We start from the raw sequence: 24290 nt of genomic DNA, 5'->3' as shown, positions 1-24290 counted from the left end.
TTAAACACTTCAAAGTAGTCGCAAAAATGTGCTACATAAGCAGATCTCCAGCTGCTGGATGCGGAAAGACCATTTTCAAAACTTACGAACTGGCTAAGAACAGGGTGCCATCTAGAGGAATATTCCTTAATTTGGTGTGTGATTGAAGTTCATGCAGTTGAACATTAAAAATAATTTTACAGTCAAATGTTAGATGGTTTTATGCATATGAATTAGACCCTTTTAACAATGAAATATGATACCCATGGACAACATGATTTCAAGCCTTAAATGCTTATATCTTCAGATGTTCCTTATTTCATATCTCTAAATTCTGGGTTTTTTTTTGTATTAATGGTCTATATTTTATTCTAAATCCGGCATAAAGCAGATTAATTTTATTAGGATCTAGAGCTCTACTTCTACTGCTAGAAGTAGAGATCAGCTTTAATCATCAAAAGTAAATGTTATACGAAGTAGTTCTAACTTTGGTTTGCCACTGACATGAAATATCAATAGGCAGTGCACAAAAATTTTGTTAAGCGTCTAGCACTTGTAGATACCATGCTGCAAATTATCTGTTTCACTGTGGATAGCACAAAAGTTTATAGATGTCCTCTGTAAAATGTAAAAATAATCAGAAACTTTTAACTTTAATGAGCATATTCAGTTTTCCACAATATGTAGACCCCAGTTCATAGCAGTATTAAAAATAAAACTACTCACAAACTGATTCTAACTGGCATGTTACGTGATTTGGTGTTTTATAGCTGGCACTTGGCAATGTAATAAGTGCGCTGGGAGATAAAAGTAAGAAGGCAACTCATGTACCATACAGAGATTCAAAGCTTACAAGGTTACTTCAAGACTCTCTTGGGGGAAACAGGTATGAAAACTAGAACGTTTTACGTATTTCATTGCGAATGAGCATTGAGTACATAATCTTCAGAATGTAAAATAAACATTAAACAATGGTAAAAATAGCTGCCTCTTTTGTTGGAGGGATGTTCCAAAGATAAATTACTGTCATGATAGAAAATGCTGGCAATCCAGGGAAACTATTTTAAAGAGAATTTTTGCATTGTTCTTTTCAGCGCTATTACAGCTTTACTGGACATGAGTTTTTGAATTGCTTAAAAGTTACTATTTCCAGGATAAGCCTTTTCTGTGAAGACATCTTTAGATTGTAGACAGCATAAATAGCAATTTTTGTTACTGTGTTATAGCCTTATTAATTACAGCATAGTTTGAAGCTGTGATGAGTTTCTCCTTCAGAGTCTTTTTTTGTTAATTTCTTTTTAAATGGCACTCATTGTTTACTCTGATTGCCATGCACAGGAGCTTAGAGTCAGCTTAGCACAGGCACTGCCATCTTTCTATAAAGGTTATATATCTCGGGGTATGGTGCATCTGTCCAGTTTTTTGAGGCTGGACTTGAGTCTAATAAACAATTCTGACGATACACTAGTTTGTTTTTGTGCCAACCTGTTCTGTATACCTACTGCACATACAAGGAGGAGAGGCTTTGACCTCTGGAAGCTTTGTCTAAGCAAACATTAACATAGTTATTAAAATAACACAAACTTTGTAACAGTCACATGTACAGATACAAAATAGACCGTAGTTGAGTGTGTTTTAGCCAGGTAGTACTCTTACTCTTCTATTTAATTCAGTATGGATAACTGCTGTTTTTAGGGTAGGAAGTTTCCTGGGCATTTCACAGAGCCATAGGGTGAAGTTGAAGAGAATTCATAAATTGCTGCTCTGCTCTTCACAGAGACAACTTTAACACCTTGCAGCACTGCATAGTTGAGGACAAGCAAAGAGCCAAACAAAATAAGTAAAATAAAGGCTAGAATTTTCAGAAAGCTTAAGGCAAGAATTACAGGGAAATCAGCAGAAATCAAGAGCATAGCACTTTGTAGTTATTTCCAGAAATAGTTTCAAATAACATTTCTTGACTAAATTTTATATCAAATACACTAGCTAATGAGCATTTTTTAAACCACTTCTACAATTGCACTCTTGTTGAAATAGTGACTTAAGAATATTTTCCCATTTTACAGCTGCTCCCCCTCCTGTTCTTCAGGCGAAATTGCATAGTTCAGCATACAATGTTGTTATTATTTTTGTTGCTGTTTCTCATTTGAAAATACTTTAAAAAGATTTGCTAGTAGTGATTCAGGTTAGATTGCAGGGAGTGAGTCCTGAGTTAATGATGATGAAAGCATTGTATCACTACTATTCTCACCATAATCCTGATTTGAGATACAATGTTGTAACAGTTCTGAAGCAGAATTTAAATATTGATGTTTCTTGATTTATTCAAGTAAGAATCCTTTTGGAAAGGATTTTTATAATGTATAATATGACAAATGAAAACTTTCATAACTTCTGGGAAAGGGGGAGCAGTTTAAAGAAGTGGTAAAATAAAGAGTAGAACAGGTGTTTGGTTTGTGGTGTGTGGTTTTTTGTTGTTTGTTTGTTTTTTTTTTATAAGAAAGTAGTCCATTATGCAATTCAGATAAGAAGGTGGAGTTCAAGTTGTTCAGTTTTCAAGACAAGATACCTAGCAGAATCAGCCCTCTGAGTAATCATATTCTCAACTGAAAACACAAGTAATCCTGATGTCGGAATTCAAAATTTGTTCTTAATCTTGCATATTCTTATCTTGGACTAAGCTCGAGCAGTTTGGAGAACTGACACAAAGGTATGCAGGAGGTCTGTGGAAGAATTGCTGAAGCTGAATCTTCCTTGTATCCTTAGGCTAGTTACTCTTTCCTGTTTAGTTTCACAGCGTGTATGGTGAAGGTAATGGCTTGCTTCAAACAGTTGCAGGGATTGACTTGCTTGTTTCAGTCTGAAATTGTAGAAAGTGACAGTCAGAATCCAGTCTGCCTAATGCAGACAGTGCCCTGGTGGCAGTACGTTTCTCCTAGCACAACCACCCTGAGCTTTATCTTACAACAGAAAAGCAAATGCCTCTAAAGGCTGGAAGGCAGTGCTCAGTCTGTGTTTCCCTCCGTGTTTCTCTGTATCAGTTGAGCATTTGGGCTGTGTAGGCACCTTCAGAGGATGGTCTACAGCTGGAACTCTGGTTCTAACTCCTCTAGGTTGTCCTCATCTAATGTCAAATGAGTGTGCTCCAGGGAGCAGGGGGCGGGACCCCAGTTCCTCCATCAGCCTGTTGAATGATGAAACCACTTGGCTGGAATAAAAAAATCTTTTCCTTGTTTCTGCTTTTGTACCACTGGTTCTTGCTGGTCTGTCTGCTAAGTCTTTCATTTGGAGCAGGGAGCGTGTTTTCACCCTGCATATCCCATAATGTGGGGTGAGAGGGTGTCGTAGGAACCAGCAAGGAACATGTTTTTCTTGCTCTTTTCTAGCTCTCTTGGGCCTAGAGCTCAGGTCCTACTGCTTTCTGTGGAAGTGCTCTAAGCAGTGGTGTTATGAAACATGGAATAAATACAATTACAGCCAGACATACTAATGTTAAGCTTTTGGGCTTCAGTTGGTGAGCAGGAGGTGATTTGCAGTGGAGAATTCAGGCAGTTTGGATCTCAGGAGAGCCCAAGGTAGACAATAGATACCTTAGGCAGTTGTGTGCGTGCATGGACAGCTAAGGTGAGCATTCAGGCAGCTTTCAGATTAAGTGGGTGGACAGGTCACGAATTGGAGTAGGCAGTCCTGGACAACTACGTGATCCAAATCACTGTCTAGGACTTCAGGTTGGTCTTAAGTTCCTAAATCTCAGTTTATGTATGATTAGGCAAACTGAATATAATTTGAAAAAGATTTCTAGGGACACCAATTAATTACTTTTATAATTTTACATGTAGAACAATTAATGATCTAGCATCTCCTAAGCAATGCTAGGGTGATACAAGATGTGTTGAACTTTGTGGTTGACAATCTTCTACGGAGAGTTAGACTGAGGAATCTTTTCATATACGTTATGAAGACACTGTTGTTGCTTTACCTTCTAGCTGAAGACATGTTAGCTTCTCTCTACTGTTTTTGTTCTTGATGTGTAATGCTGACCTGTTTCTAACTTGCAGTCAAACACTCATGATAGCGTGTGTGAGCCCTTCAGATCGAGACTTCATGGAAACCTTGAACACATTGAAGTACGCTAATCGGGCACGGAACATCAAGAACAAGGTGGTCGTTAATCAGGATAGGGCTAGTCAACAAATCAATGCTTTGCGCAGTGAGATTGCACGGCTCCAGATGGAACTCATGGAATACAAAACAGTAAGTTTATCCTTAGGATTTCTTCTGCATTGAAATGCTTATAATTCTACAGCTTGTTTTTCTGTTGGCTACTTCCACTCCATATGCTAAAAACTTTTGAATAGCAACCCTTACTTACACAATACTTCTAATTCCAGTGATTACCAGATGTTTTTAGAAAACATAGATTCCATCCCCAGAGAACAGATACATCAGTGAATGCAAATGACATCAACAGGTGCTGCATGCTACTTGCTTTTTGAAAGGCAAAAGTTGACCATGTCATGCTCAGCAATGAGAAATAGTTATTTTGAAAGCAAACATGACCACGATTTAGACTGGTGAATAAATGAATGTGTACAGGTACTGTGTACTGCTTTTAAAAACTTACCAGACAGCTAAAACTATTTGAGTTTTTAAAATTAAATTTTAAATTATATAAGGCGAATACTCATACTACACAATGCCCATTTCTTCCTGAAATTTGAAACGGATAATGTTTTCAGCAGTAAATTTGGTTACCAAACAGTGTTGTTCTTTGTTATCCTTGAGGTAGTACGTTGATTTGATAAAGAATTGTCATCTTATTTCATAACCTCTTCAAGAATTTATATTTCAGACTAAGATGGAATTTCACAGGACCTAAATGCTAAGGTGTTGGCCAGACATCAGTGTTTTGAAAGCTATCCATTTATGCATTGTTTCAAACTTTTTGAGAGATTATATTTTTCTATGAGTGTCTATTTGGAATGTCAAGTAATCTGTGGACCGCCTTTGCCAAGTTAAAAATTTTTCATGTGTAGGTCAGCCTTTGCTAGTAATAAAATACTATACTTTACTTTCTTAAGGGTAAAAGGATTATAGATGAAGAAGGTGTTGAAAGCATCAATGACATGTTTCATGAAAACGCGATGCTGCAAACAGAAAACAATAACCTGCGTGTTAGAATTAAAGCAATGCAAGAAACTATTGATGCATTGAGAGCCAGAATAACGCAACTTATGAGCGATCAGGCCAACCAAGTGCTAGCCAGAGCAGGTATGCTGTGGGTGCATTGTGCATACGCTTCTTCTTAACTTCGTGAACTTAAATCAGTTCTCTCTGTTCTTCCTTCATGGGTCCCTTGGAATGTAGTGATGCCTTTTTAACAGTAATGTAGGACCTACTTTGACAGGGATAGGCCCCCCTCTGCAACACCATTCCTCTGTTTCGGGAGACTTCTATAAATAGAAATAGTTTGGTACCCTGATTTGACCATTCATTTAGGACTGCTTGCAATGTCAAATGTGAAATAATACCTTTGGATAGGAAGTATTTATTTGCTTAGCTATACTTATATATTTTGCTTTCAGTAAGGATTTGGTCACAGATGGTTGAATGTTGGCTTGCTTTTCACCTCATTGAATGATCAACTAATTGACTAACTATGACTGCCTTGTTCTTTTTGTGCATTGTTTGTCAGATTACTTTTGATTTATAGTATATGCATTGCTAAAAGGTGCTGATATGGAAAACAAATGAAATAGAAGTTGTTACTGTTAGTAATCCTGATCATATAACACAGAGGAACCAAAAACTTAATGCAGCTTAAGGAGGAAATATATTTTACAAATGAGATGAGATCTAAACATGTAGCCTATATGACTGTTTCTCTTTCCTGGTACCTTGTGCCTAGTAACTATATTCAAATATTGCTGTTGTTATCATCCTTTCACAATATTTCTCTTCCCCCCACCCTCCCCTTTCTCCCTGTCCTTCAAAGGAGAAGGAAATGAAGAAATTAGCAACATGATTCATAATTATATCAAGGAAATTGAAGATCTCAGGTATTTGCATAATATGTATTTGAACAATTTTTATTTAAAAAAACTACTGGAAGTGTTAGCAAGTAAATATTTCAAGCCAGTAAATAAATTTTCCTGTTTGGGACTTACTTTAGGACAGTTGTCCTTCAGTTTCTAAGACCATCTGGTGTTGGTCTTGGCCACAAAAGATTAAAATGTTGAAGATTAAGTTGACAATAGAAATGGAAGTAAGATGTTGCTAAATAATGACGATGACTTGATATTGTTGCACAAAAGACAGCAAAATTTGCAATGATTGTTTTATAAATTCATGACTTCATATATAAAGGATAGTACTGAAAAAATACTACTTAGAATTTACTGTTTCAAAAAAAGAAGCACCTGCTTTCTTGTTAAATAAAATTTAAAAAAATTAAGCATTTTGGATATTTTTATTTCTCTATTTCTTGGAGGTGTATCATGCAAAAACAAAAATCAAAAAAATCTGGCCTATTCCCAGTCAGTGTTAGAGTTTGCGTAGTTTTTGTGTAATGTGTATATACATACAGTGTATGCGGATATATATCTATATGTATATCTGTGTGTACATACAGACATTTATACTTTGCATGTATTCTGTCTAGGGTCTATGATATAGGTACAATATACATAACTGTTGTGTAAAATGGTCTCATCGAGGGGTTTACTACACTTGTGTCTTGTGAGACTTCACCTTGATCTGTAGTTTCTCTTTGAACTGAAGGTAATTCATTGCAATAACTCATGCATTAGCAGTATTTGTGATTCATGGTCTACAATTGTTCCTTTTTTTTGTTTTTTCCCCAAAGAGCAAAATTACTAGAAAGCGAAGCAGTGAATGAAAATCTTCGACGCAACTTGTCAAGAGCTTCAACAAGATCCACATACTTTGGTGGACCATCAGCATTTTCTGCTTCAATGCTTTCTTCAGAGAAAGAGACAATGGAAATTCTAGATATAGCCAAGAAAGATCTAGAAAAGCTGAAAAAGAAAGAAAGGAAAAAGAAAAAAAGGTGGTGTATGAATTATAATGCTCTTTGTTTTCTCTTTATTAGTGAAGCCGTGTATTTTTGTAACCACTGAGACTTTAAAATTAATTCATTGTAGCTGTGTGGGTTTGGATCCTAAACTGCTTTTCCTTCTGCACTGAAGTTATAGGTGTTTTTATTTTGCATCTTTTCTTCCAGTGAAGTATGCAGTATTTGTAGAATGTGAATGTCTCTGTTGTAATGAATTTGTCTATATAACTATACACAATGATAAAAGCACAGGTGCTCTCCATAAATCTTGATAGTTTATTCATTTTTTTTAAAAAATGCATCAAATTTTAACAGAATTTTTCAAAACCAAAAATGATGATTTTTTTTTTACCTTATGTCAAAAGTGAAACAGCTTTCTGAAGAAAAGATATTCTGAATAGCTGGGAATTCTTTCATAGCTCTTGGAATGGCTTCTTTTGCTTTATCTTCTGCTTTTGTGAATGTTTTTCATTTGAGGTTTCCTAATTCTCTGCAACATCATGCTTTGCTGTTTTTTGCTGTCCAGCTTCTCATCTACTAAAATGTTCATAGACACTGATATAAATGCCTGTTCAGACAGCAGTTAGTACAGCAAGGATCTGTTTGTGTACTCCAGGACTTTGATTCCATTAGAGATCTTTCCCTTTTCCTTGAAATTTTCCACGCTTCTAATCTATTACTCTTTCTAGTAACAGCCCTTCAGACTTCTACAAGTTAAAGAGTAAAACTAAAACAGTGTAAGCCTGAAATACAGTTGAAGTATACAGTAGATTTGAGTTAGTGATATCTGCAATTTGATATCTATAAATCCATCCACCACACAAATGTCTGATACTTGTAGAGAACACTCATTTTAATAACAACTAGATTCTTCCTTTTTATATAATTTTCCAGGAAATACTCATTCTTTTATGGGGATTTTGATAGATTTTATACCTCATGGTTGTAGGAACTTGAGGGCAAGATGGAAGTATTAATTGAAATCAGCAGAATGTTCTGGCCTGTCTTCAGCCAAACACTTCAATATATGTTCTTTAACTGTAAATGCAAGGACAGACTTGATTTTGTATGGTTCAACACAATTTAAAATCAAGCATGCATTTAAATAAAAACTTAGATAGAGCCCCCATTGTTCAGTTGGGCTCTGAGTAATAGGTAGAATTGTAGGTTTTGTAACCAGATAGGATTGTAACCAGAAAACAGATATAGGTTACTAGATACATTGAAAAATATCTGTCATTGTAGAAGACGATAACTTTAAAAAAACATTCGGAAGTTTACCATACTTACAGTAGTAAGGAAAACACATGGTGGTTCTTTATTTTTTATTATTATTTGTTTTTATTTTTTCCCCCTGAAAGAATCTTCTACATCCAGTCATACTTGCTCACACCAGGACAATTATCCTATTCACAAGATTACCAAGTGGCCTGATCCAGAAGTAGAGACTATTTACCATAAGCTATTTTTGAGGTCAGTTTTCTCTACTAGCGTTATAGAATTAGCGAACCATAGAAAAATATAAGTGGCAAAACCTCTTGATGGGCAAGCCTCTGTCTTAAAGTGGGTCTTGTGCTCTATAGAATGGGATCACAGTCTTCAAAGTGCTGGTAAGGTTTGTATCTTATCTACTGGCCCATCTGCAGACTGCTTGCAATAAATATTTTATAAATTTTTGAGGTGTGTATGTTGTGAGCAAAAATCCTTAGGCTACACGCGTAATCCATCAAATTATAATATTGCTCAGCTTCTGTCAGACTTACTACCTGCACAGTGCTTCTATCTAATGAAGTGCAAAGTCTGTGTTCAGGATATATCACCGTAAATTTTTATTCCGTTGAAATTTCATGAACTGGCAATGGTATGTAACGTGTTGCAATGGGACAATTCGCCCTGCAGTTTGGTAGGGATTCTTGGCTCTACTTCTGTCTCCTACAGGCATTTAGCTGCTTTTACTGTACTCTTTCTTTTTAGGGTTGCTGTACTTTTAAAGTTGTCTAACTAGCATTTTCCTATTAAAACGGGATTGGTCAGCCTAGTTACTAGTTCTGCCCCATCTGCTACCTTTCTTGATCTGTTGTTTCCTGGTTATGGGTCAATATGATGAAAGGTGCATAATTTTAAATACATGCAACTTACCTAAATTGTTGTGAGCTAGCCTGAAGATCTAAGAGCCAGTTTCTGAATGAGCAGCAGGTATGTACTGCTATATATCTGTATCCTTTAATAAGCATCTGTCATAAAGTTTATTGGAAACATTTACACAGCAATGTTTTGACTACTGAAGTACTGACAGGCTTGATTGGAGTGTCCCATAGTGTGATCTACCACTCATCAGAAGCCCCAGAGCAGTCTTCCCAAGTCCCTTTTAATTGCTAGTCAGCCTTACATACCTGATTGTTGTTTTTTTGACCTCCTTAACACTTATTAAACTAAATTAGAGGTAAAAATACATGGGGTTCAGTGTCTTTAGCTCCTAGCTGATAATGAAGGAAGATGGCAGGAGTATGAAGTGAAAAGGCAGCAAAAGCTCTTGCTCAAAACTTGCTCATAGTAGGAATAGGAGGAGTTTCAGTAGTTTTTGAAATTTAAGCCACTTCTGTTGCTAAGTCATGCAGGATAGTTCTATACTGATACAGCCATGTTTGTTCAAGAGGAAAAAGTACAAGTAAAAATACTAACTTTGTCCATCTCATTGCTTCCAATGCGTATTTTTTGTTCATTTATTAAAAAATAACAAGCAATCATTGGCATGTACTTTTTGAATCGCAGTAAAATAAGCGGCAGTTTTCTGCTTTTTATTTAAAAACAAACAAAACCCCAAACCAAAAAATAAATGCAGATTGAATATCTTTGTATTATTTTCAGAATAAAATAAGAATGAGAAAATGTTAGTATTAATATTCTGTTACAATATGTTACAGCATATTTAAAAGTAGTGCATTATTTTTCTCCTGATATATTCTTGAGGGTATATAACTGGTTCAATGGCAGTACTTGCAATTTTTGCTGTTTTACCTGCCGATTTTAAGTGGAAAAAGGAGGAGAAAGCTTTTTCTAGAACTAAGATTTTTTGAATCCATATTGGAAGTAATTATCAAAGTGAAATAGATTGTCCATATCTAAAACTTCTTCCTTAGTGTAACTTGAATTTAGAGTTGCTGACAGTGACACGTTAGTTAACCTACAAATGCTGCTTCTTTGTTTTCTATTTACTTTTCAACTGTCAAAATGTATTGCCTTTTTACTACTTGTTGTCTCTTGATGGTATCTTTAAAATTTCATTTTAAACTCCACAAGCTCATATATCATTTTTTTACCTTCTTATCACTTTTGCTTTTCACTGTCTGGTTTGTCCTTCATTGGCTTGGCCTTCCAATACTGTACCTCGTGCTTTTGAAGGCTACAGAAACTTGAGGAAAGCAGTCAAGAAGAAAGAAGGTTGGAATATTTCCCAGGTTTTTAATTACCTGTCATTTCAATTAACTGGTTGTCATATGTGAAAAGAAGTTGGGCAGATTCATGGGTACTTCGGGAGTAGTTCATTTGGCTTTTCAAAATTCTTTCCTGTTTTTTGACTTTCAGCAAGTGTTTTAACTGGAGAAGAAACCTATATTGTGGAATTGAGGTTGACTCTGGTTTGCACAGTGTTGAGCAAGCGTCTGCGGGGAGGTGGTGCCTTTAGGAATTGCTATAGAATTAAGTAAATTTCTTGCATGACCTGTATGGAATGAAAGGCAGGGTAAGGCGCAGTAGCTCATATGGTATGAAATGTATAGCAGGTAGTATATGACAATAATAATTTTGGCATGTGAGACCAAGAAGGTCTTGGACCTTCACACCTCATTTAAGTCTGCTTTTTTTTTTTTTTTTAAAGCATGTGACTGAAGCCTTGACCATTCCTTCTGCTGAGTTTCGGCCAAAGCAGTAGGTAGTTAGTCATAGAGAGCAGTTAAGTTGAGGGCTCTAAAAAGAGAAATATACTTTCATTTTTAATGACAGTAAAGGAGCTTTTATTTTTCAGCTGTCTACTTTGATCCGATCCCCACCCACCACCCCGAAATCCACAGATCGGTAGTACACAAATTAAGCAGTACAGTTCTGCCTGGGAGAGCCGCCAGCTCTCTTTCCTCCTGCCTCTCCCCTTTGTTAGGCAGAACACAAATTCCCTGTAGTGTTAGCTCTGTGCCTTGTGCAGGTGGAAGGGAAACTGGGGATTTGCCTCAATCTGCATGAAGATTGCAGCTAGGATCTGTTATCATTTAGGCTTATTAACAAACATAAACCAGAACATGTGGGCTGAGTGAGATGAAGATCTGTGGAAATGAGATTGCGTGGCTCAGTGTTCCCTGTTCGGCTTTTTTTTTTTTTTCCTGTACAAATCTGGTTAGGCTTTTTACTTCCAGCCTCCCCAGCTGTTGCATGGATACAGACAGTCCAGGAAAAGCCTTCTGCCTTGCGCATGGTCAGCTGTAGTTGGGTTAGGATTCACTGGTGATGAATGAGGCAGAGGGAACCCGTTAGCACTGAACAGGTTAAAAAATAGCGTAACAAAGGATCGATCATGTGCACACAGCAGCACTGTGTTACTTAACTGGCACTCTTCAGAGCAGAGCTTTGTTTTAAAGGTGGCTTTTAGGTGTCACTTGCCAAATTAGTGTCTCAAATCTACTGAACATTTCTTGTCACTACACTGAGTATTGGATTTGTCTAAGAGTTAGACCTTGAGTCTGAGGAGCTTTTGTTGTCAGTGGAGGAAGATGTGTGTTTCTAGTTACCCTGCCTGATCAGTGACAGCACGTAACTTGCCAAACTTTTTTGCAGCTGAGGTTAGGTGAGGTGGGTTCCACATTATGCAATCCTAACCACATTTTTTCATTATTACCCTCTATGGTGTCTAGCCCTGTTCTGTCATGATATCCCATCTATTGGGGGTGGTTTGGGTTTTGCATATGTTAGTGCCAGAGGAACTGACATTTGGTCCGTGACAATTTGTGGAGTGCCATTGATTTTTGAATTTTACATTTTGCATGTGATGTGTCAAACATGCACTTAAAACCAGTCAAACTTGTCCTAATAGGTAATACACTAAACCTTTAAAACAAAACACACAAAAAATCCTACTGTAATTTGCATAAACCTTCACATTTCAGGTTGCCAAAAGAGGAAAGAATATAGAGGTACTTTGGATAAGTTTTTAGTATATTTCCATACTATGGTTCAAATCTTAATAGCTGGGAAAATTTTCTTTTTGAGACTGACAGTCCTATTGCAAAAAATTAGTATTTCTCAACTCTTTTTGGTTTTCTGTCAATGCCTATTTTGAGCATTCCTTTGACGTCAAAGTAGATAACTGATCAAAAGAGTAGTTATAGTATGATAAATTAGCATATTGTTTAAGGCTTATACGTAAATTTTTCAGATGATTGTAAGCACAGTAGGCTCTGTTATAGCTTGAGAGTGTAGCCATACCTGTAATGTTTGTAGTACCTGCACACAATGTTCTTTCTTTGTTTTGTAAATGCTGTCCTGGGTACACTGCAACTTCCATGCAAAATGAGTACTGCTGCGGTATATGAAGATATGTATTCTGATTGTCCCAGTTGTGCAATATGTCCTAAATCGATGTGCTGATCATTAATATTATATTGCAAGCTAAAATTAAGAGTAATTAAGCATTATTGTATTACCTGCCAGAGTTTGGAAGTTGTGTTTTACCCATGCCCAACACCTGTATCATTGTCTAACTAAACTTTGGTTTTCATCTTTATTTGGAATTACAACTTGTTGGTTTGGGGGATGGGAAGTCCGTGCCATTTCAGGTTGTGAATATTTTGTGTCTGCCTCTTCTGCTAGTGTTAAGGAGGATAACACAGATAACGAACAGGAGAAGAGAGATGAAAAAGGCACTTCGGAGAGAGAGAATAATGAATTGGAAGCAGTAAGTATTTAAAGTGTTTGGTTTACTTGTTCACTGTCTAAAGATTTGCAAGGTTATAGAAAGGAAATTAGGAATGGGTCAGGTGAATACTGTGGCTTCACAGGGGTGGAAAAGTGTGGGTATGCTTCAACATCTTTTATTTTGTACGTTTCGTAGGAGGAAACTCAGGAAGTAAGTGAACATGAGGATGATGAGGAAGAAGATGATGAGGATGAAGATATCATGGAAGTTGTTGAAAGTTCAGATGAATCAGATTCTGACTCTGATGAAAAAGGTGATGTCAGTGCAATATTCTGTAGACTTTTACAGATATTATCTGTCATTCCTTGGGCTTTGGTGTAGGACAAGATAGCATGTTGTCAACCCACGGTCCATAATTCTCTGAGTTGTATGTTCAATGAATTCTTGTACTGTTCAATGAATTCAGTACTGGTGTCCCAGTACTGGCTTTAAAATTGATCAGAAGCCATCAGGTATTTGAAAACATGTTTTTCTTGGTTAGAATATTGGAAGTGTAAGGTTTGAGTACTGGGTTATTTTAATGTCTCAAGACTAATCACCAAGGTGATAGCTCCCATTCAGCTAATTTGGAAATGGGTAGAATTTAATTTTGAAAGGCTGGAAGACCATTAGCCTTCCTTATTTTCATGTGGCAAGCAAGTTAGGACTGCTAGAGTCAGAGACTGCATCACCAGCAACTCTCTCATGTGAGTCGGGCCGAATGGGAAACCAAGTCTGTTGGTTCCTTCTTGTTTGAAAGTCACACAAACCATTAGCAGGAGTTGCAGAACCTGAAAAAAAATCGTCAACTGATCTCTTTATTCTGGAGCATATAATCTTAAGCCAAAAAATGACCTAATTGACTGAAGAAATTAAACATTTATAAACTGATCACGTGGGTTAGTCTTTTTTCCTTACTTTTTCCTCCTACTTTTCTTATTCCCTTCGCCATTCCGCTACCATGACTGAGGTGGCTCCTCTCTTCTCAGAATTTTGGATGTGTCTTTCTAAGAACTAGAGAAGGGAAAGTCTTCCCTTGCAGTCTGCCAGCAGTCAAATACTCCTTTTATAACCTGATGGGTTTCTGAATGACAGTTACTCTCCAACCCTGAGCCGTGACTGAAGTCTCACAGTCTTTTATATAGGGAAGGACAGATTACTGATGTTGACATTTAAATGTGAGTAATTACAACATATGGACAACTGTGATCCAATGAGAGATACCTTTCCCTACTTCTTGCCCAGTTCTAGGATGGAGAGTGTTTAAGGAGCAGACTTTATTGTGAATGGCAGATGATAGTTTTGCTTGCTGAATTGTGCTTTGTGTAGAATTCTCCTATGCAAAATTTACACGTCAGGAAATGACCCCTAACATTGCAGGGGGTATCTATATTTATGTGATCCTCACTATTACTTTAACAGAAGTCTTGATTTTTAATTACTCAAATCTTTTTATTTTAGAAAATTATCAGGCTGACTTGGCAAATATCACCTGTGAAATAGCTATTAAACAGAAACTGATAGATGAGCTAGAGAACAGCCAGCGAAGGTTGCAAACACTGAAAAAACAATATGAAGAGAAACTAATGATGCTACAACATAAAATTCGAGACACTCAGCTTGAAAGGGATCAGGTTCTTCAAAACTTGGGTAAGAAGTACGAAGTCATTTGATTCCAGATGCTGTGTAAGATATTCAAGTTGAATTGTTTGCTACTTCCCTCACTAACAAGAATTTGCAGAAAACAGAAATAAGTTTGTATCCGTAATACTAGTGAATCATACTTTACTCATTCTAGTTTCTACCAAAATTGAGATATATTTTTTTAAAAAAGATATTGCTGCTGTTAGGTATTTGATTTGGTTGAGTAAACCTTTTCAGTTTCCTAGAACCTCTCATTTTAGCATTGTCCTTGAGAGAGTTCCTGAATTTAAAGTTCTTTCCTGCTCCTCCGTTCCCGTTTCTTTTCATTTGCATAAAAACAAGAACTGGGATCAGCAGCCGTTCATAGATGTTTTATTGACCAAACTTTTTTGAATATGTAATAATATTGAGATGAAAACCTAAATCTTGACTGAGGAAGTCCTAAGCCTCAAATAGTTTAACTTTGGGAGAGTACTAGGGGAAGTGGTTTGTTTGTTTCTTTCTTTTTAAAAAATATATATGCTTTATAGTTATATACTGTTATGCTTTTGCTGTTCCTTTATTCTTCCTTAGACCTTCCCTTTTGATCAGTGCCAGAAAAAGTATGCTAGGCCTGATGGCTCTTGGGACTGTCATTACGATCTTATGCACGTATGTGTGTATCTGTGTCTTCAGGTGCTCAGATATTTGTTGTCTAGTGCAAAGAAATCAGAAGGAAAGTGTTAATACCTGATCTCTTAGCTAAGAATGTATACAAGGTGGAAAGTTCGAAGCAGTGCAGGTGACAGGAGCTAGAGACAAATAAATTTTTTCAAAGACAGTCCAGGTAATGTTAAAAGCAGGGGGAGCAGTCATCTGCTGTGGCTGGCAAAGTGAAAATGTCCCGAACAAAAACAGATTAAGTATACCCTTTTGCTCTAGGTTCTGTAGAGACCTACTCAGAAGAAAAGGCAAAAAAGATAAAGTCAGAATATGAGAAGAAACTCCAAGCCATGAATAAAGAACTGCAGAGACTTCAAACAGCACAAAAGGAACATGCACGATTGCTTAAAAATCAGTCTCAATATGAAAAGCAACTGAAGAAACTGCAGCAAGAGGTGACAGAAATGAAGAAAACCAAGGTATGTGTCAGTATATTGAAGTGTTGTACAATGAATGTTTACTGAAAAGTGGGTTGAAATCTCCTGTGCATTTATCTACTGGTTAACTCTGTTCTTGCTGTCAGCTGCTTGGAAGTCTGAAAACAGAAAAGTTATGAAGACTAGGCTATTCCTGGGGGAGAGGGGTGGCTTTTAGGCTTAATGAACAGAAATTATACAGTATCAAACGTGGAGAAGCTTGCACAGCTTATTAGTTGTTTTTTAGCACTGAGTGAAGAAGACACAATAGGTAGAGGAGGTATATTGCTAAAAGCATGTAATATACTGGAAGATGGCAATTTGAGGAGAAACTATGTGAGTCAGGGCAGGGAACAGCACTTCAGTGTAAACAGCTTTTCTAAGTGATGACCTCTTTACAGGTTCGCTTGATGAAACAAATGAAAGAAGAGCAGGAGAAAGCTAGGATGACTGAATCTAGAAGAAACAGAGAGATTGCACAGCTTAAAAAGGAGCAACGCAAACGAGAGGTGATTGAGAGATAAAGAACTAGATAAGCATCTATCATTATGATGTGCATCTGCTTGCAGGCACACACCATGTGTATATGCATTCACTGTATTTTCAGCAAACATAATTTGGTTTGCCTTCTGTAACTCAGTTCCTAGCTTCAGGTGTTAAGCGCAACAAAAAATAGAAAGCTTATTGAACATGTATATCGGTATTATTTTATTTTTTTTTTAGTAAATCTTAACAAAACTGTTGCTACCACCTTACTTCCATGCAAGTATTCTTTTTGGTAGAGAATTCACATAGTGAAACGCTTGTTATCATTCTGCACCAGAAAGAGCAAGAAACAATTGTGACTTGACCACTTCACATCACAACAGTTTTGCAAACTTGTTTTAGTATGTAAAGGTTTTTTTAGTACAGTTCAGTCCTTGTGGCAGATAATGGAAAAAATATCATGAGCTGCTTGTATTTTTTCACAGCATCAACTCAAGCTTCTGGAAGCTCAGAAAAGAAATCAAGAAGTTATTTTACGTCGCAAAACTGAAGAGGTATTGTGGTAAACCAGCAATTATATACATTGCTGTGACTTATAATGCAGTTTTGGGGAGAGGTAATTCTGCCTTCACACTGTTTCAGGTTACAGCCCTTCGTCGGCAAGTAAGGCCTCTGTCTGATAAAGTGGCAGGAAAAGTAAGTCGAAAGCTGAGTCTGCCTGAGCATCCTATGCAGGAAGCAAGTTCTAGCTCATCAGTCGAGCACGATGGTTCAAGAACAGCAGCACAGCAGAAGATGAGAATTCCTGTTGCAAGGGTTCAAGCATTATCTGTAACTGCAACAAATGGAACAGGGTGAGGATTAAAACGGTTTAGTAGTCTCTTATGAGAAATGAAAATTGCATGGACTTCCTAGCAGATAATGTCGTGGTGATACATATTGTAGTTATTTTTCAAACTGCTGTCACGTAATGCTCATAAAATGGGGCATTTTACCAGTCTCAAATGCAATTTGAGTTTTGTGGGTTTAAGACAGTGTGGGATGATATAAAATGACATTAAAGAACATTAAGAAACCCCCAAATTTCAAAATCCAGTTAATCTGTTCTTAAAGAGTAATGCCTATGGTGGTCCAATGCCTGCAGTGTTCTTAAGTACAAAGAAAAATTTGTTGGATAGCACAATTAACGTATTTGGTTTATTGGTGATCTTTTACTGTGGTTTGAAATCTTGAATCTGATCTCCTTGTTAAATAGGGAACAACTCTTAGATGGCATTTGATTTCAATGGTGCATCATATAGGATGCCACAGTGTTTGATACCTGTTTTTCAAATGCAGTGTATTAGAATGCAGTAGAGCTCAGGGCTGGGTGATGGTAGCTGTCTGACGCAATGAAAAACTGCAAGAAATTCTGCAAGAAATTTGTCTGTGAAAAATATTCTGGGCTGTTCATGTCCACTTTCAAATGTGTAACTGGACTACTTTAGACTTAGCTGTATGTTTCTCTTGAATTTATCACAGGAAGAAATATCAACGGAAAGCAGTGACAAGCAGAGTTTACTCCTCAAAGGCAGCCAGGATGAAGTGGCAGTTACTTGAACGCAGAGTGACAGATATCATTATGCAGAGAATGACTATTTCCAATATGGAGGCAGATATGAACAGGTTACTTACGGTGGGTGTTCTACTACGTGCTGTTGGCTGTATCATCCTATTAAGACCGAGCCGTGCATTTATGTTTGCTGTAAATGAGTTGCTGAGTTGGTGGTGTAGGCAAATTGGCTTGGAACACATTGCAGTCAATGAAGATGCTCTTAACTCCAGAAAGCATTTGAACATGGGATTGCTGTGCTTTAGTAAGAAATAAAAAGCAGATTAATGGGATCTTACGCAAATATATTAATATATTCATCTGTATAACTTCCTCCTATAGAAATAATGTTAGTTGAAGTATAACAAAGAAAAGAAAACAAAACAATACTGTGCTTAAATGCCCTAAGTGTTTACTAATTCCTTTTTATGTAATATTACGTCTTTGGGGAAAACAGCAACGTGAAGAACTTACAAAAAGAAGAGAAAAGCTTTCAAAGAAAAGGGAGAAGCTCATCAAGGATGGGGGTGGCAGTGAAGCAGATAGAAATGTCCAAAACATAAATGAAGAGATGGAATCACTAACTGCGAATATAGACTACATTAACGACAGCATTTCTGACTGCCAAGCAAACATTATGCAAATGGAGGAAGCAAAGGTAGGTCAAATATAAATGCAAAAATGGTAAAATGCAGAAAAGAAAAAACAACAGTGTAAGCCTTAAAAATGCTCTCATTTAGAAATGAATTTTGTTTTGGCTGTATAACTATTGAATGAGGAAGTAAAAAATGGTGAAAACTTAGGTGAAGTTTCAAATGAGTTTTCATACAACTGAACTTTGAAATCTGAGTTTTAGTGTCAATAGTGTAATGCAAGTTAAGATTGCAAAGCTTTTAAATGGCAAAGGTGATGCTTTCTTTTCTGCTGCCATTGAATTAATATTATTTTTGGGACTGAAGGCTAACAGCTTGTATCCTTTTCCTGCATCTGTTGATATGCTTCCCCTACCTTGAATTGTTTTTGTATACTTTGAGTATATTTAAATAGTTTTGTATGTGAGAAACTATGTAAATTATTTATGTTGCATTTTAGTATATTTTCAATTATGAACAGTGGCTTTCTATAACTATAAAGAGCCTTTTCAGGCAGAGTTAAATGTTTAGGATTGACTTGTCAAATAGTAATTTAGTAAAAGGAAATTGTCTATTACGATTGACATGGAAATTTTAATATTGCCAAAAGCTGTGAAATCCATATGTGAAAATTCTTATAATGTGCATCATACCTTCATGATCTGGCAGGAAGAGTCCACCACATACTACCTCATAGGTCTTGTGGCACATGGTAGCATGAAGTCTGAATTGTAATTATCAATATTTTTATATCATAGAATAATTTAGGTTGGAAATGACCTTTGAGATCACCAAGTCCTACTGTAAAACTAATACTGCCAAGTCCACCACTAAACCATGTTGCTAAGCACTGCATGCATGTGTAATACCTCCAGGGATGGTGATCCCACCACCTACCACCTCCCTGGGAAGCCTGTTCCAATACTTGACTGTTATTTCAGTGAATTTTTTTTTCCTAATATCCAATCTAAACCTCCCCTGGTGTAACTTGAGACAGTGTCCTCTTGTCCTGTTGCTTGTTATCTGGGAGAAGAGACCGATCCCCGCCCCTGCCTACAGCCCCTGTCAGGGAGTTGCAGCGAGCAGTGAGGTCCCCCCTCAGCCTCCTCCTCCAGGCTGAACCACCCCAGCTCCCTCAGCTGCTCCTCACAGGGCTTGTGCTCCAGACCCTTCACCAGCTCCGTTGCCCTTCTCTGGACACGCTCCCCCACCTCGATGTCTGTCTTGCACTGAGGGGCCCAAAACTGAACCCCGTGTTCGAGGTGCGGCCTCACCAGTGCCCAGTACTGGGGGACGATCACCGCCCTGGTCCTGCTGGCCGCACTGTCCCTGGCACAAGCCAGGATGCCGTTGGCCGCCTTGCCCCCCGGGCACCCTCCTGGCTCATGCCCAGGGCTGTCACCCAGCCCCCCCAGGCCCTTTCCCCCCAGGCAGTTCCCAGCCCCCTGCCCCAGCCTGTCGCGCTGCGTGGGGCTGGTGTGACCCAGGGGCAGGACCCGGCACTGAGCCCTGTTGAACCTCCTACAAGTGGCCTCGGCCCATCGGCCCGGCCTGCCCAGACCCCTCTGCAGAGCCTCCTGCCCCCCAGCAGATCAGCGCTGCCCCCAGCTCGGTGCCACCTGCAAACTGGCCGAGGGTGCGCTCGGTGCCCTCGCCCAGGTCATTGATAAAGGCATTAAGCAGGGCTGGCCCCAGCACGGAGCCCTGGGGACACCAGCTGTGACCGGCCGCCAGCGGGATGTAACTCCGCTCACCACCACCCGCCGGGCCCGGCCGGCCAGCCAGTTTCTGACCCAGCGAAGAGTGCAGCTGTCCAAGTGTGAGCAGCCAGTTCTCGCTCTCCCACCTTGGACTGAGCTGTGCTTTAGTGCATGTTACATCACTAGCAGCTTCTACTACTTTACTTACATCAGGCTTTCTTGAATTTTGAGCAGTATAGTGCAAGGTTACAGGACTCTACGAGTAAAGAAGTAGTGAACACAAAAGGCTTAATAATTTTTAAGGGTACCAGAATTCTTAATACTGACCGAGCATAATCAAAAGAAAAATGAGGAAAAGACTGGGGGAGAAGTCTTCAAATGCAGGAAGGCAGCAGGGAGTAAAGAAATGCACTCGTTTCTGTATCCACTGTGAATAGCTTAACCTGCAGAAAGAAGGGCTCTGAGTTGGAGGCTGGTAAGAACTTTTGAATAGGAAAGGAACTGAAACGCTGGAAAAAGCTGGGAAGGCTGCAGAGTCTGCACTGTGGGATGTTTTGAGGATAGTCTGGAAAGTAAATTTTTCAGGTGTGGTTTAGGGGTACCAAGGGGGCATGCACTGGGTGATATTGCAGCATCTTCACTGTTTCTTTTTTCTATGATTACTGTAATGATATATTTTTTTTTAAAGCATTTTTCACAATCTGGTTTTATTGTTGCACGTGTAGGAAGAAGGAGAGACTTTGGATGTAACAGCAGTGATTAATGCTTGCACTTTGACAGAAGCTCGATATTTGCTTGATCACTTCCTCACAATGGGTATCAATAAGGTAATGTATTAAGTGGAATCTTTGTGTGCCAGGACTATGGCATGTACCACAAGCACAGCTGTGCTGACATAAAGACTGACTAATGCACGCTAGACATAGTAAAGCTGGTCAACACTGTGGAGTCATGCAGGTTCTCAGTGTGAAGGCCCTCGAGATCTGTTGTCCCCTTCAACCTGTTGCCTGTTTTTTGACCCTCAGCAGAGCCTACTTCACTGTACTAATTACCTCATGTTGTTCCCATAACAGCAGTAGCTTTTCATAATCAAATAAACCTCTTTCTATGGTTTTCAACAAGCTCCTAAAGAGGGCTTTTTTTTAAAGACTAACTCAGCCATTTCCTTAGATATTTTTTTTTTAAAGCCTCGAAGTTTGTTTTAATGTATATATTGATGCATGGCATACTTTAGTTGAGCTTCTACTTTTGAGTAGAGCAATAGGGGCTTTTTCTGAAATCTTTGGGGATTAATATTTTCAAAATAAGTATTTGCAGTTTATAATACTGTGCACACGTATGTGCTCTTGCTGCTGCTTTTCTTTCTGTTTGGAGGCCACACTCAGTGTCATTGAATGAAATGAATGATTTCAAGGGTATTGGATTGGGCTTTGGCACAGTCCCACTGACCCATTCTGTTCTTTTTTTTTTGCATTCTTGATTAATCACTATGCAGGTAATAAAATTTTGTGTTTTTTTAATTAAAAAAAAAAGGGGGGGGAAAGAAAGTTCCCACAATCGCACTGACTTCTGCAAATTTCAGTCTTTTGATTTTTTTTCATCTGCTGGGTGAGTAGAATGGATAACTAATTCCTGGCAGTAGTGTTAATGTGAGAAAAGTGCCCCTGACTTACTCTGTTAACAATTTCTCCTTATCGTGATAAAAAGCTGCATTATTGAAGGTTTCTCCTCTTTCTCATAAGTAATTGTTGTGTAGAAAAAGCGAGAGTGCATTTTTTCTGCAAAATTGGTCATGTCTGCTGTCTATTGTTTGTTTCCACATGCAAAATGTGTCTATTGTGTTGTTTTGGTTCATGATAAAATCAGAATCTAATGTGTGAGTCCATAGTACTACACTTCTCAAGCGCTAGCACTCAAAGTCCTCTGTTAGCCTACAAGTCTTTGAGAAGATGTGTTGTACCTTCTTTTTTCCCTACTGTTTCTCCTGTTCGGAAACCATTCTCTCTAAATTTCTTTGGCTACGTTTTCTACAACTAAAAAGTTTCTACTAATCCGTGGTTCTAGCAAAGTTCCCTTAGAATTGATGATTAAGTCAGGCATGAGATCTTTCAGCAGAAGCTGGAGGTTCACTGAGTGGTTCTGTAGGAAAGATTGTGGTTCTGGCTTTGGGTGGGTTTTGTTTGGCTTTTCTTTTCTGTTTGTTACAGATTATTGTAGGTAATAATGAAAAAAAAGTACTTGTTTGTGAAAAATAGAGCTTTTTTTTTTTTCCTGATGCTTGCTGCTTTTAAATAAATCAGTCTATAAACTGTACTTGGGAGTAATCTCCAACTTAGCCATTAGATGGATATTTGCAAGGCAGAGTCTGAGGAACACAAGTTAAATGATTGCTTAATAAGTCTTTTTAAGAAAAAAAAAAAAAGCAATAACCTTTTAGTCTTTTTAGACTTTTTTTGTAGTTGTTTTGGACACTTGATCTTCAAGATGTGAGAAGAAGGTTCAATGTACATGTTTGTGTTGTAATTTTTAAAAAGCTTTGGCAATTCTCATTTTGTAACAAAAGAGTTGTGATAAAACTTTTCCTTCTCTCCTAGGGTCTCCAAGCAGCTCAGAAGGAAGCTCAGATCAAAGTTCTTGAGGGACGCCTTAAGCAGACAGAAATTACTAGTGCTACTCAAAACCAACTGCTGTTTCATATGCTAAAAGAAAAAGCTGAGTTAAATCCCGAACTTGATGCTTTGCTGGGTCATGCTTTGCAAGGTAATTTTGTCATCTTGTATTCTGAGTAGTCTGCTGCATGTCATGGTGCCTTTCCTGCATGCTATACTGGGCATTCTAGGCTATTTCTTTTCTGAATAGATGCTGTATTTTAACATCTTAAATGCTATTCACAATTGATGTGCATGTATGTAATTTTTAAATATAGCCCCTTGGCAGTGAAACGTAGGAAACAAAAAAGTGTTTTTATTATTGAGCCTTTTAAAATTCAAATAATCTGCTTGTTATTTTTACAAAAGACTATGCTTTTACAATTTGGTATGCTTTTAACTTCTGAATGTCAAATTCTAAATATGCGTTCTGTTCAATCATATGCTAGTGATTTTGAAAGTGGCATCATATGCCTGTTACAGCATCTATTCTACTTTTCATGAGATGATATTAAGAGAAATTTAGACTGCATTTGGGTACTTTTGTTTTATTTCTCTTTATAAATGGATATGTTTTGATTGGAATGTTGCTTTTGTTTCCTTGTTGCTGTTGTTTACACAGACCTAGATAGCATACCGCTGGGTAAGTATGTTTAGCTTTCTGTGTACTGTACAGCTGCATGAGTTACTAATTTGTTCACGTTCACTAACTGGTGCATCTTAGAATTTGTAAGCGGTGAAGTTTGCATGACCTATTCTGTAAATGTACTCATTATCATGAGCTTACAGAGCATTTCTTCCTTTCTGAAACTACCCATAGCTCTCATGTTAGTTAGATTTGTCAGATAAGAAGTGAACACAGTAAGCAGAGCTGTGTTGCAAATTTAGGACTTGCTGCTTACAAACATATAGTATGTTTAGATAACATAAATCTCTTTTGTGATACATTACTGCTGTAGTTGTGACAAATTCTGCTTTTTTTGGTGACAAAATCTTTTTACATCTGAAAGACTAGTAATTCTTAACATGCGGGTAATTTTTAACCTTTTGCAGATAGCTCCTTTTGTCATGGAAGTATTGTACATAATGCAGATTATATCTCACTCTTTCAATTGGGTTTAGTTACTGACTTCACTGATTTTGAGGAGATGAGTCTGGTTTTTTTGTTGTTGCTTTTAAATTGTTCCCAAATAAATTATACTTATTTTCTCCCCTCCACAAAATTGGCTATGTTTGAAACTTGAAAAAAATATTCCTGATGTTGGTAACAATTCTTTCTGTATTGTCTTGTGTTATTTCTAATCCCCTTATGCTGTCCTGTGCTAGTTTGCATAGGCATCTGAAACACGTCAAAAGCACAAGACTGCTGGAAATCATGTAGATCATCATCGAGGGTAAGCTGGTGAGAACTTTGCCAGCTTCCTGACAGGTGACACCTGAAGATCTGTCAGGCATTTTGCTGTGTACAGCCAGTAT

At 37.7% G+C, this 24290-nt stretch overlaps 1 protein-coding gene across 9 annotated transcripts in view; it reads left to right on the top strand.

The window, feature by feature from the left end:
* KIF21A (kinesin family member 21A) overlaps window positions 1-24290 on the top strand; it is a 92322-nt gene that overhangs the window by 41102 nt on the left and 26930 nt on the right. For 4 of the 9 annotated variants that reach the window (XM_055711539.1, XM_055711537.1, XM_055711545.1 and 1 more), the window contains exons 7-24: window positions 750-865; window positions 4038-4233; window positions 5061-5250; window positions 5975-6038; window positions 6845-7048; window positions 10457-10495; window positions 12911-12995; window positions 13152-13269; window positions 14457-14645; window positions 15561-15760; window positions 16159-16266; window positions 16729-16797; window positions 16886-17097; window positions 17765-17918; window positions 18292-18492; window positions 20892-20993; window positions 22761-22926; window positions 23437-23457. In XM_055711539.1, coding sequence (XP_055567514.1) covers window positions 750-865; window positions 4038-4233; window positions 5061-5250; window positions 5975-6038; window positions 6845-7048; window positions 10457-10495; window positions 12911-12995; window positions 13152-13269; window positions 14457-14645; window positions 15561-15760; window positions 16159-16266; window positions 16729-16797; window positions 16886-17097; window positions 17765-17918; window positions 18292-18492; window positions 20892-20993; window positions 22761-22926; window positions 23437-23457 — 2434 coding nt within the window. The remainder of the gene's footprint in view (window positions 1-749; window positions 866-4037; window positions 4234-5060; window positions 5251-5974; window positions 6039-6844; window positions 7049-10456; window positions 10496-12910; window positions 12996-13151; window positions 13270-14456; window positions 14646-15560; window positions 15761-16158; window positions 16267-16728; window positions 16798-16885; window positions 17098-17764; window positions 17919-18291; window positions 18493-20891; window positions 20994-22760; window positions 22927-23436; window positions 23458-24290) is intronic. The other 5 variants (XM_055711541.1, XM_055711546.1, XM_055711543.1 and 2 more) reach the window with 3 other exon arrangements.

Source organism: Falco cherrug, chromosome 5, assembly GCF_023634085.1.
Source record: "Falco cherrug isolate bFalChe1 chromosome 5, bFalChe1.pri, whole genome shotgun sequence".
Classification (NCBI taxonomy): Eukaryota; Metazoa; Chordata; class Aves; order Falconiformes; family Falconidae; genus Falco; species Falco cherrug.
The sequence above is the reverse complement of the archived record's forward strand: the minus strand, read 5'-3'. Positions and strand labels throughout refer to the sequence as shown.